General features: G+C 42.8%; 1 protein-coding gene across 1 annotated transcript in view; it reads left to right on the top strand.

Annotated features, from left to right (window-relative positions):
• Positions 1-12,534, top strand: part of KCNK2 (potassium two pore domain channel subfamily K member 2) — a 213,603-nt gene that overhangs the window by 149,303 nt on the left and 51,766 nt on the right. Inside the window, exons 4-6 of the mRNA XM_082251999.1 lie at positions 1,699-1,859; positions 8,486-8,672; positions 9,534-9,673. Coding sequence (XP_082108125.1) covers positions 1,699-1,859; positions 8,486-8,672; positions 9,534-9,673 — 488 coding nt within the window. The remainder of the gene's footprint in view (positions 1-1,698; positions 1,860-8,485; positions 8,673-9,533; positions 9,674-12,534) is intronic.

Below are 12,534 nucleotides of genomic sequence, written 5' to 3'. Positions count from 1 at the left end.
CAAGGAGGAGGCGGGAGGACTGAGGAGACGCAGGGACACGGGAGCCGAGGACTGAAGAGAAGCTGCCGTGACTCATCGTGAGGTAAGTGCACGGGTCTCGGGAGGGAACGCTGGCATCTCTGCATTGATTGGGGGCAATGCTGTGGCACTCTGCAATTGATTGGGGGCATTGCTGTGGCACTCTGCATTTATTGGGGGCAATGCTGTGGCACTCTGCAATTGATTGGGGGCATTGCTGTGGCACTCTGCAATTGATTGGCGGCATTGCTGTGGCACTCTGCATTTATTGGGGGCATTGCTGTGGCACTCTGCAATTGATTGGGGGCATTTCTGTGGCACTCTGCAATTGATTGGGGGCATTGCTGTGGCACTCTGCATTTATTGGGGGCATTGCTGTGGCACTCTGCATTTATTGGGGGCAATGTTGTGGCACTCTGCATTTATTGGGGGCAATGCTGTGGCACTCTGCAATCGATTGGGGGCATTGCTGTGGCACTCTGCAATCGATTGGGGGCATTGCTGTGGCACTCTGCATTTATTGGGGGCAATGCTGTGGCACTCTGCAATTTATTGGGGGCATTGCTGTGGCACTCTGCAATTGTTTGGGGGCATTGCTGTGGCACTCTGCAATTGTTTGGGGGCATTGCTGTGGCACTAGGCAAATTGATTGGGGGCATTGCTGTGGCACTCTGCAATTGATTGGGGGCATTGCCATGGCACTCTGCAATTGATTGGGGGCACACTGGTCACTCTGCAATGATGCCCCCCCCCCCCATTGCTCAGTCTAAAGGTTTGTGCTCAGAAATTTTTTTATTTGCTCAGCACAGTAAAAAATTAGAGGGAACATTGGTGGTATCCCCTGCCGCTGATACGTGGCCCTCCACCTCAGAGACCCTGGAGCAGAATTTGTCTACGTCATGACAAACGAGGCTGATGTCGGTAGCCAGAAAGTATATTTTAGCTGTCAAGGTCTCCTTGCAAGCGGTGATTGCAGAAAGAATGTCAGCGCTGGACGGGGATTCCTCAGCTGAGGCAGGAGAGGCTGTCTGTGCATCGACTGACATGGCTTTTGTAGGGGACCACGTGTTGAAGTTGGCCACCATGGAGGAAGGACGGAGAGTGCTAGCCGGGGATCGGACAGCACGCCGCTTATTCAGGGACATGAACACCACGCCGAATTAGGCGAAAGGGTGAGCGGAAGCTGGGGCACCGGTTTGCAGTAAATAGCGAGCTGAAAGATATCAGGCTCGGAGCTTCAGCGCCGCACGTCCACTCCGACTCACATCCTGGCCATGTCTTCAATTAAAGCCTAACTTTAAATAACACTTCTTAGGCAGCTATAGCAACGTTTTATTCTGTTAGAGAAAAGTTTTAAAAATATGAATTAAAAATGTTATGTGGTTTTTCCCAACCCCATGTGGAAAAATACCAGATCTACTTGCTGGGAAAGCAGGTAATTCAATTATTTTACAGGAGGGACTCCTGAAAAAAAGAAAAACTTCTGTGTTAATAATAATGACAGACTGCATTTTATTTATCATTTTTAAATGTTGCTAATATTTACCCTTTAAGTACCTAGAATAGCTAATATGTAATGAATATAGTATATTTTCCTTTTAATATTAATAATATTACTTACTATTCCACTGCATTCATCTCTCATATAAATCTAATAGCTCTTTATGTGTTTGCCTGCAGGATTTGGAAACATCTCACCACGAACAAAGGGTGGGAAGATTTTCTGCATTATCTATGCCCTTCTGGGAATTCCTCTCTTCGGATTCTTGTTAGCAGGGGTTGGAGATCAGTTGGGAACCATATTTGGAAAAGGGATAGCCCGAGTGGAAGATACATTTACAGTAAGTATATGTATACTCTATTACAATTTAATTAAAAGACATGACTAAATGACTGAGTACCAAAATTAAATTTTCCAAAGAAGCTGCAACAAAACCAGATTGTTAGAATAAAGGTAAACCCCAAACCCAAAGCTTCTGCTCCATGTTGATTGAAGAGCTTTGACTCAGCAGGAGTTGTTTAAGACTTCTACAGAGTAGCCACTTCTTCCCCACAGAGAGAAAGGGTCCTTCTCTGCAGTAAGTTGGCAGGAAATAGGCTTTACTAATCAGGCTGTGGCTGCTTTCAAAAGAAAACAAATGGTTATATTCAGAACACCTTTAGTTTTGATCTACCTGGAATTTATTTGGGTTTATTTGAGTTGAAGTGAAGGTCTTGGGCTTTAATAAGCATTTGCCTTCTCAATCTTCTCAGCATTTGAAACTACAAAAAAATAATCCAAATACGCTACACTCCAAACTTGGTAAAACAGTTGTAAAAGACGGTTGCTTAATGCCAAAAAGGCTCTTAAAAGTCTTAAACCTTAACAAAAACCCTAAAAAATAGAGGTATACAAAGTCAACATCTTTTGTTAGTTTATAGAAGGAATTACCATTAGTAATAGGCCTTCCGCACACATTTACTCTGATCTGATCTAAGGTTATCAGTGGTGTACCCCAAGGTTTTGTGTTGGACTTGGGACCCTCATTTTTAATATATAAATAAATAATATAAGGTCTGGAATTAAAAGTGCCATTCAGTCTTTGCAGATGACACCAAGCTATGCAGTGGAATAACTTCCTTGGATGTGTCCAATTTACAAGCCGACCTCAATGCACTGTTTTATTGGGAAGCTATGTGGCAGATGAGGTTTAATATTGATGAATGTAAAGTTATGCACTTGGGGCTAAGAATGCGCATGCATCATGCATACTAGGGGGAGTACAACTGCGGGAATTAATGGTGGAGAAGGATCTGGGGGTTTTGGCAGATCATAAGCATAATAATGGCATGCAATGCTAAGCAGAGGTTTCCAAAACAAGACAAGTCCTTTCTTTTATTAAGAGACATAATCAGGAAGGACTTTTTTCCCTGCTGGAGAAAATTGGATCATGCTTTGCTGGGTTTTTTTTTTTATTTGCCTTCCTCTGGATCAACTGTGGATATAGGATTGTGTATATAGGATTGTATGATTTTTTTTTTTCTTTTTATTGGTTGAACTAGATGGACTTGTGTCTTTTTTTCAACCTGACTAACTATGTAACTACACTGAACAAAATTATAAACGCAACGCTTTTGTTTTTGCCACCCATTTTTCATGAGCTGAATGTACACAAAGGGGCTATTTGTTTCAAATATTGTTTACAAATCTAACTAAATCTGTGTTAGCGAGCACTTCTCCTTTGCCGAGATAATCCATCCACCTCACAGGTGTGGCATATAAAGATGCTGATTAGAAAACATGATTATTGCACAGGTGTGTCTTAGGCTGGCCACAATATTTGAGAGAAATAGGCTTTTGTGTACATAGAAAAAGTCTTAGCTCTTTGAGATCAGCTCATGAAAAATGGGGGCAAAAACAAAAGTGTTGCGTTCATAATTTTGTTCAGTGTATGTATTTTGTAGCATAACAGATATAATCCTGTCTTTTGAGCAGAGGGTAAAATAAAAGATGAAATAGATTTAGTCAACACTTTCCTCTGCCAATGTTTACAGAATTCACTGCCAAATCCAAACTGTTCAGCTTATAAACAACCCAACGCTGCATTTTGAGCGAACAAACACTCTGCCCAACGGTGTTTGCCAAGACCTTGCAATTCCCCTACACCTATTAAACAGCATAGAGAAGGTGCCACCTCAGGCTGCCAATCCTAGCCGGCATGTGGAAGCACTGGCGTGCGCAGCCTATGGCATTAGGGTGTGCACCTCAAACCAAAAGCTCAAACACATGTGCGCGTGTGTTTGTATATATATATATATATATATATATATATATATATATATATATATATATATATACACACACATACAAATACACACACACACACTTTTATAAATAAATGTATACTAAAATATAATCTATGGGGACCCTGCTCTAAAGTGGGATCTATGGGGACCCTGGTCTGCTCTAAGGGGGATCTATGGGGACCCTGGCCTGCTTAAAGGGGATCTATGGGGACCCTGGCCTGCTCTAAAGGGGATCTATGGGGACCCTGCTCTAAAGGGGGATCTATGGGGATCCTGTTCTAAAGGGGGATCTATGGGGATCCTGCTCTAAAGGTGGATCTACGGCATAGATCCCCTTTAGAGCAGGGTCCCCATAGATCCCCCTTTAGAGCAGGCCAGGGCAGGTCCCCCATATAGATCCCCTCTTACAGCAGGCCAGGGTGAGGTGAGGACCCCCATATAGATCCCCCCCTTACAGCAGGCCAGGGTGAGGTCCCCCATACAGATCCCCCCTTACAGCAGGCCAGGGTGAGGTGAGGTCCCCCATACAAATCCCCCCTTACAGCAGGCCAGGGTGAGGTGAGGTCCCCCATATAGATCCCCCTTACAGCAGGCCAGGGTGAGGTCCCCCCATAAAGATCCCCCCTTACAGCAGGCCAGGGTGAGGTTCCCCATATAGATCCCCCCTTACAGCAGGCAGAGTGAGGTGAGGTCCCCCCATATAGATCCCCCCTTACAGCAGGCAGGGTGAGGTCCCCCTTATAGATCCCCCTTACAGCAGGACAGGGTGAAGTGAGGTCCCCCATATAGATCCTGGATCTATATGGGGGACCTCACCTTACCCTGGCCTGCTGTAAGGGGATCTATATGGGGGACCTCACCTCACCCTGCTTGCTGTAAGGGGGGATCTATACGGGGGACCTCACCTCACCCGGCCTGCTGTAAGGGGGATCTATATGGGGAACCTCACCTCACCCTGGCCTGCTGTAAGGGGGGATCTATAGGGGGGACCTCACCTCACCCTGGCCTGCTGTAAGGAGGGATCTATATGGGGGACCTCACCTCCCCCTGGCCTGCTGTTAGGGGGATCTATATGGGGGACCTCACCTCCCCCTGGCCTGCTGTAAGGGGGATCTATATGGGGTCTATGAATATATGAAACTGAGCTGCTGCATGGTGGCCAAGACCATACAGTGGTTTAACAGGACAGGTTCTGCTCAGAACAGGCCTCGCCATGGTTGACCAAAGAAGTTGAGTGCACGTGCTCAGCATCATATCCAGAGTTTGTCTTTGAGAAATAGATGTATGGGTGCTGCCAGAATTACTGCAGAAATTTAAAGGGGTGGGGGGTCAGCCTGTCAGTGCTCAGACCATACGCCACACACTGCATAAAATTGGTTTGCATGGCTGTCATCCCAGAAGGAAGCCTCTTTTAAAGATGATGCATGAGAAAGCACGCAAACAGGTTGCTGACTAAGCAGACTAAGGACATGGATTACTGGAAACATTTCCTGTGGTCTGATGAGACCAAGATAAACTTATTTGGTTCAGATGATGTCAAGCGTGTGTGGTGGCAACCAGGTGAGGAGTACAAAGACAAGTGTCTCTTTCCTAAAGTCAAGCATGGTGGTGGGAGTGTCATGGTCTGGGGCTGCATAAGTGCTGCCGACACTGGGGAGCTACAGTTCATTGAGGGAACCATGAATACCAACATGTACTGTGACATACTGAAGCAGAGCATGATCCTCTCCCTTCGGAGACTGGGCCGCAGGGCAGTATACCAACATGATAATGACCCCCAAACACACCTCCAAGACAACCACTGACTTGCTGAAGAAGCTGAGGGTAAAGGTGATGAACTGGCCAAGCATGTCTTCAGACCTAAACCCTATTGAGCATCTGTGGGGCATCCTCAAACGGAAGGTGGAGGAGTGCAAGATCTCTAACATCCACCAGCTCTGTGATTTTGTCATGGAGGAGTGGAAGAGGACTCCAGTGGCAACCTGTGAAGCTCTGGTGAACTCCATGCCCAGGAGGGTTAAGGCAGTGCTGGAAAATAATGGTGGCCACACAAAACATTGACACTTTGGGCCCAATTTGGACATTTTCACTTAGGGGTTTACTCACCTTTGTTGCCAGCGGCTTAGATATTAATGGCTGTGTATTTAGTTATTTTGAGGGGACAGCAAATTTACACTGTTATACAAGCTGTACACTTACTACTTTACATAGTAGAAAAGTGTAATTTCTTCAATGTTGTCACATGAAAAGATATAATAAAATATTGACAAAAATGTGAGGGGTGTACTCACTTTCGTAAGATACTGTATATATTTTTTTTAATTGTCAGCCCTTTTTTGTTTATAGTGCAAAAAATAAAAACCGCAGAGGTGATCAAATACCACCAATAGAAAGCTCTATCTGTGGGAAAAAAAAAGGACATATATTTTATTTGGGTAGTGGCCCACCACCATGTAATTGTCAGTTAAAATAGCTCAGTGCCGTATCGCAAAAAATGGCCTGGTCATGAAGGGGGGGGGGAGGTAAATCTTCCAGAGCTGAAGTGGTTAAAAAGGTATGAAAAATAACAGACTTAATGGCCAGCCCAACAGGTGAAAAGAAAGGAAAAAGCCTTAAAAAAGAAAACTGATGCAGCCAGCACATTTAGGAGTTGGTAAGCTGCAAAGTAATATTTTTTTTTTTTTTCGTTTTTGCGCTTAACACCTCTTTAACCATATCTCTCTTACAGCAATACAAAACTGACAGAAGTTCTAACTTTTCCAAAAATAAATCTTCTTCAATAAGAAAAATGTGCAGGAAACTATGGGTATGTTTAAATGTAATAACTGTCCAAACCAGCTCACCCCACATGTGCTACTGGATATGGATGAAGGGGAAAAAATCCATATGCTCCTCCATGTTGCCAAGTTTAAAACCACAAATTGATCCAAACAAATGAAAAGAAAAGCATAATCCTTTATGGTAATCCATTTAAAAACAATGAGAGGGAGGTACTAAAACATGCCTTGCTTGTTTTTTGTACCTGCCTTGCCTTTTTGTTTTTCAAATTGAATACAATAAAGGTTTACATTTTACATCCCGGTTTTTGTTAATAAACTTTTGGTTTTAGGCTAAAAATCCAACTCTGGAAAATTTAAAAATCCACCGTTGCATCGGGTCTGCACCATCCCCTGCTCTGCAAGGGTTAATTGCTCATTTAGTCTAGGGGCAGATGACTAAGGAGTAAATACTTACCTTATTCCTTGATTATAGACTATATAGTCAAAAGTATTGGCATGCCTGCCTTTACACGCAGGCGAACTTTAATGGCATCTCAGTCTTAGTTTAGGTTTAGGTTTAGGAGTGTGTCTATGGGAATATTTGACCATTCTTCAAGAAGCGCATTTGTGAGGTCAGGCACTGATGTTGAACGAGAAGGCCTGGCTTGCAGTCTCCGCTTTAATTCACTCCAAAGATGTTCTATGGGGTTGAGGTCAGGACTCTGTGCAGGCCAGTCAAGTTCCTCCACACCAAACTCGCTTATCTATGTCTTTATGGTCCTTGTGTGGTGCACTGGTCCAAATAGTTTGGTGGAGGGGGGATTATGGTGTGGGGTTGTTTTTCGGGGATTGGGCTTGGACCCTTAATTCCAATGAAGGGAACTCTTAAGACATCAGCATACCAAGACATTTTGGACAATTTCATGCTCCCAACTTTGTGGGAACAGTTTTGGGGATGACCCCTTCCTGTTGAAACATGACTGCATACCAGTGCACAAAGCAAAGTCTATAAAAACAGGGATGAGCGAGTTTGGGGTGGAAGAACTTGATTGGCCTGCACAGAGTCCTGTCCTCAATTAGATAGAACACCTTTGGGATGAATTAGTGCAGAGACTGCAAGCCAGGTCTTCTCACCCAACATTAGTGCCTGACCTCACAAATTTGCTTCTGGATGAATGATTAAACATTCCCATAGACACATTCTTAAACCCTGTGGACGGCCTTCCCAGAAGAGTTGAAGCTGTTATAGCTGCAAAGGGTGGGCCAACTTAATATTAAACCCTACAGACTAAGAATGGGATGCCATTAAAGTTCATGTGCAGGTAAAGGTAGGTGTCCCAATACTTTTGACAATATAGGGTACCTTCTCCATCTGCAATCCCCTAGACATAATGAACTATTAACCTTTGCAGTGTGGGGGGAGTGATTTTTTTTTTTATTCCTGGAGTTGGGCTTTAAACCACATGAACAAATACAAACCTGGATGGCTGCACTCCCTTTATCTTCAAAGCAACTCTTTATTAGATCAAAAACTGCCTAAAAAAGCAGCAAACATGTACAAAAGTACACACAGGGAGAAAGAGAGAGGTAACGCATTTCACACTAATTGTTTGGAAGAAGCACAGCTAATGTGAAACGCGTCACCTCTCTTCCTTGTGTGTAATTATGCATACGTTTTCTGATTTTATGGAACTTTTTTGATTCAATAAAGAGTTGTTTTGAAAATAAAGGGAGTGCAGCCATCCAAATTTGCATTTGATCATGTGCAACGGTGAACTGGGTTGGCACCCCTTCTGCGCCGGAGAGAGTATTGTATTACCGGCTTACCTAGGGCAGTGGGAGTGTGATTTATGGGCTTTAAACCACTTGACTGGCCAAAACAGTGTTTTATCTAATCACTTTTTTTTTTTTCCTTTTTACAGAAATGGAATGTAAGTCAGACAAAAATTCGTATCATCTCTACTGTCATCTTCATTTTATTTGGATGTATACTGTTTGTCGCCATTCCAGCGATCATTTTTCAACATATCGAGAACTGGCATACCCTCGATGCCTTTTATTTTGTGGTCATCACTTTAACAACGATTGGATTTGGAGACTATGTTGCAGGTAAATTTGAGATTGGGTAACATAGGTGAGATCAGTCTAATGACACTTTGAAGTAATCTATTCTCTGCAATGAATGCAAATTCTTCATAGTCCAACTGAAGTGTCACATCATTTATGTGTTTATAGCCCTGTGCCCCACATGTTAAGATTTATGACTGCTTTCTGCAAATCAATTATATTATTGTAGTTACACACACATGGGTTGATTTACTAAAGGCGAATAGACTGTTCACTTAGCAATAGAAGTTACACTTTGCAGGGGAATTTACCCCAGATCGTAGTAAATGAGGGGAAGTTCTATCATCCAACCACGTGCAAGTAAAAATTTTGTTTTTTTATTTTCCTTGCATGTGATTAAGTATTCTTTGCAAGGTGGCATTTTAGCACATTTCCTACATTCTCAAGAAAATGTCCTTGCAAAGTGCAATTTGCCTTGGAAAGCGACCAGTCTTTTTGTCTTTAGTAAATCAATTCCTTTGTGTTGCTTGAAAACAGTTAGAAGCTGAGATTCCCATATTGAATTATTGGCAGTAGTCTTATTACTAGGAATTTATACTTCTAGTATTTGGCTTTGAAAGCTCTGCACTACTTTCTTTCTTGTAAGCCCACCTAAGCCCACTCTACTTTCTACTCTGCATCATAAACAGAAGGGTGGCACTGCAACTAAAATTCTTATTGCAACTTTCAACTTACTGTATGTGTGATAACAAAAACAGACTTCCACTAATTATACTACCTGAATTAAAAAACAAGTTCATGATATTTGGAATTTTACATTAAAGAACTATTATGAAAATTTTAAAGAAATGATATGTTAAATATTTGATTTATGGTCTGTAATCTCAATATTTTTTATTCTAGGTGGCTCAGATATTGAGTATCTCGACTTCTATAAACCAGTAGTGTGGTTTTGGATTTTGGTGGGTCTCGCCTATTTTGCTGCTGTTCTTAGTATGATCGGGGACTGGTTGAGGGTTCTGTCCAAGAAAACGAAGGAAGAGGTGAGATGACACTGACTTATAATTTCAGGAATGTTGACATAGGTGACATAGTTGACATGGTGGTTAGCAGATAGTCCAATAATAAAAGTATTGTAAAACCACAACTATGGTAGGGCAGCAAGGTAGAAGCTGGCAATTACAGGCCAGTGAGTTTAACATCAATTGTAGTCAAGTTAATGGAATCACTTGTGAAAAGAAGGATCATTGATCACCTAAAAACACACAGCTTGCTGGACCCAAAGCAGCATGGCTTTACTAAGGGCAGATCATGTCAAACTAATCTGATTGAATATTTTGACTATATTACCAATGTTTTGGACCACGTAGGTGCTGCAGAGATAGCATACCTTGATTTCAGCAAGGCATTTGATACAGTTCCACATAATGATCTAATACAAAAGTTGTACAAGCTAGGACTTAACCCTTGGGTGGTTCAGTGGATATGCAGTTGGCTAAAGGATAGATACCAGAGTGTGGTTGTAAATGGGGTTCACTCAGCACAGTGACCAGTCACTAGCGGTGTACCACAAAGCTCTGTACTAGGTCATGTTCTATTTATTCTATATGTAAGTGATGTAACTAAAGGTTTGTTAGGGCAAAGGTATGTCTTTTTGCTTATGACACAAAGGCGTGTAATTAGGTTGATATCCCTGAAGGTGTCTATAACATGGAGCATGAATTGGCATAGCTGGTAGATTGGTCAAAGAAGTGGAGACTGCAGTTCAATGCTTCTAAATGTAAAATAATGCACCTAGGGAAACAAAAAAATCCCCTGAGAGAGTACAATATTGGGGGCGCATTGTTGGCCAGCACTACAAAAAAAAAGATTTGGGGGTACTTATTTCAGATGATTGCAAAATTTGCAAACAGTGTGACCAGGCAGTGGGAAAAGCAAATAGAATTCTAGGATGTATCACTAGGGGGCTAACCAGCAGGAGGAAGGAGGTTCTGATTCCTCTATAGATCTTTAATGAGACCTAATTTAGAATACTGGGTCCAGTTCTGGAGACCTCACTTACAGAAAGATATTGATAAGATAGAACGAGTCCAGAGATGGGTATCAAAAATAAAATAAAGTGCATATCAGTCATAGGCATCCTAATCAATACACACAGGCAGTGCTATGACCCTAGTGTCTACGGTCTTTGAAAGGAAATCTCTGAATTGTATGATAGACATATACACAAAGAGAGTCCAATATTAAGAAAAGTCCGTCACTGGCAAAGTTCATGCGGGATCCCAGTGAGGGGTATATCTCCGGTATAGAAAGACAGCTGACTTAATGTCCCGCCACCTCACCACGTGCAAACACCCAAACTGGATACTCTTACCAGAACTCGTTAACAGGAAAGCCTGTACATGAGTTGCTGACACGTCCGGATCGTACCAATATCCCAGCTCTAAGAGCCCTGCTCGCGGCTAGAATCTCCTCATAAAAAGTGGTGCATGGGAGGGAGTAAAAAAAGAAGCCCATAGAGAAGTACCGTATGGATTCAAATGCACCTCTTTATTTGTTAAAATCTCCCCCCCCCCCCTCACCCATTACACTCACATTAGCATCAAGTAAAAAGCACAATGTATAAAAGCTGGCACTGCGGACTCCGCCGGTCGCTTACCGGTCCTCCGTGCGCTCGTCAGCGTTCCGGAAGTTGCCGATCTGTAGGGTATCAAAAATAGTGAAAGGTTTGGGGGATAAAACATTTCAAGAGTGACTTCAGGAACTTAACATGTACAGTCTGGAGGAAATAAGGGAAAGGGGAGACATGATTGAAACCTCAATTAACACAGGACACAGGAGCAACTGGTAGCGAATGCTCACTGTGTCAACTTAATATGCAAATTATTGGTTAATATTTTCAGGGAAGCAAGCATCTGTTGGCCTAAGTACTCAGCTTTCAATCCTCTATACCGCAAATTCTTGCTCACACTTCTGCATTCTAATCTGTGATTCTAGTAGTCAAGTGGTCTTGGGAGCACCAGAGATTGCAACATCAAAAATTGAAGGGCTAAGTTCACTTTGAAGAAAATATATGCACATATTTTTACAGCATGTGTAGAAGGCATTGCTCAGTGGGCAGACCATGGTTTCCTAAGCATCTTCCCTTGACCCGTGCCTATTCTGAACAGAAAATGTAGAATAAATAAAAAACTGTACCGTAAAATAAAATATAAATGAATAAAGTGATATTAAACCCTCTTCTCTAAAGTTCAAAAGATGAAGTCCAGTTATGCCCATTGACATATACTGTATCTTTGTCCTTGAAACAGTTTATTTGCTCTTGTCCTGGAGGGGCTCAAGGACACTGGCCCCCACTGCCTGTTTGTGGATGTCTTCTTTACCTAGCCAGGTGGAAAAGAGAAACCCATGTGTGTGCCAATAGACACACACAATTCTCTCCACCCAATAATTTGACTTAGGCTGCTTTCAACTGAGTAGTTTTTCAAGCGCTTTTGCATTTAAAAAGTGCCTGAAAAGGTCAAGCAAAATGCTTCCATTCAAAATCAATAAATATGTTCTCACTGCTTGCAGCATTTTTGGAGCATGTTTGGGGAGTTGAAATTGGCTGTTTGCCACGTGATCGGCTGTGTCAATCACAGCCGATCACATGAGCGGCTTCAGTGCGAGCCGCTCGTTCACCCTGCAATGCACACCCCCGGGGGCGCGCAGCGCAGCGATCGCGGACAAAGCTCGTCCCTCGGACAGAGCCCATCCCCGATCTAGGTAAAGAAATTGGCTTTTTACCACGTGACCGGCTGTCAATCACAGTCGGTCACAGGATGTCAACAGAGAACGCTGTAACTAGCTGTTACCGTGTTCTCCTCCTCACACACTGATCCTGTGTGAGGAGGAGATTGTGGTA

This window comes from Pelophylax lessonae, assembly GCF_965119305.1.
Source record: "Pelophylax lessonae genome assembly, chromosome: 3".
Lineage (NCBI taxonomy): Eukaryota > Metazoa > Chordata > Amphibia > Anura > Ranidae > Pelophylax > Pelophylax lessonae.
The sequence above is the reverse complement of the archived record's forward strand: the minus strand, read 5'-3'. Positions and strand labels throughout refer to the sequence as shown.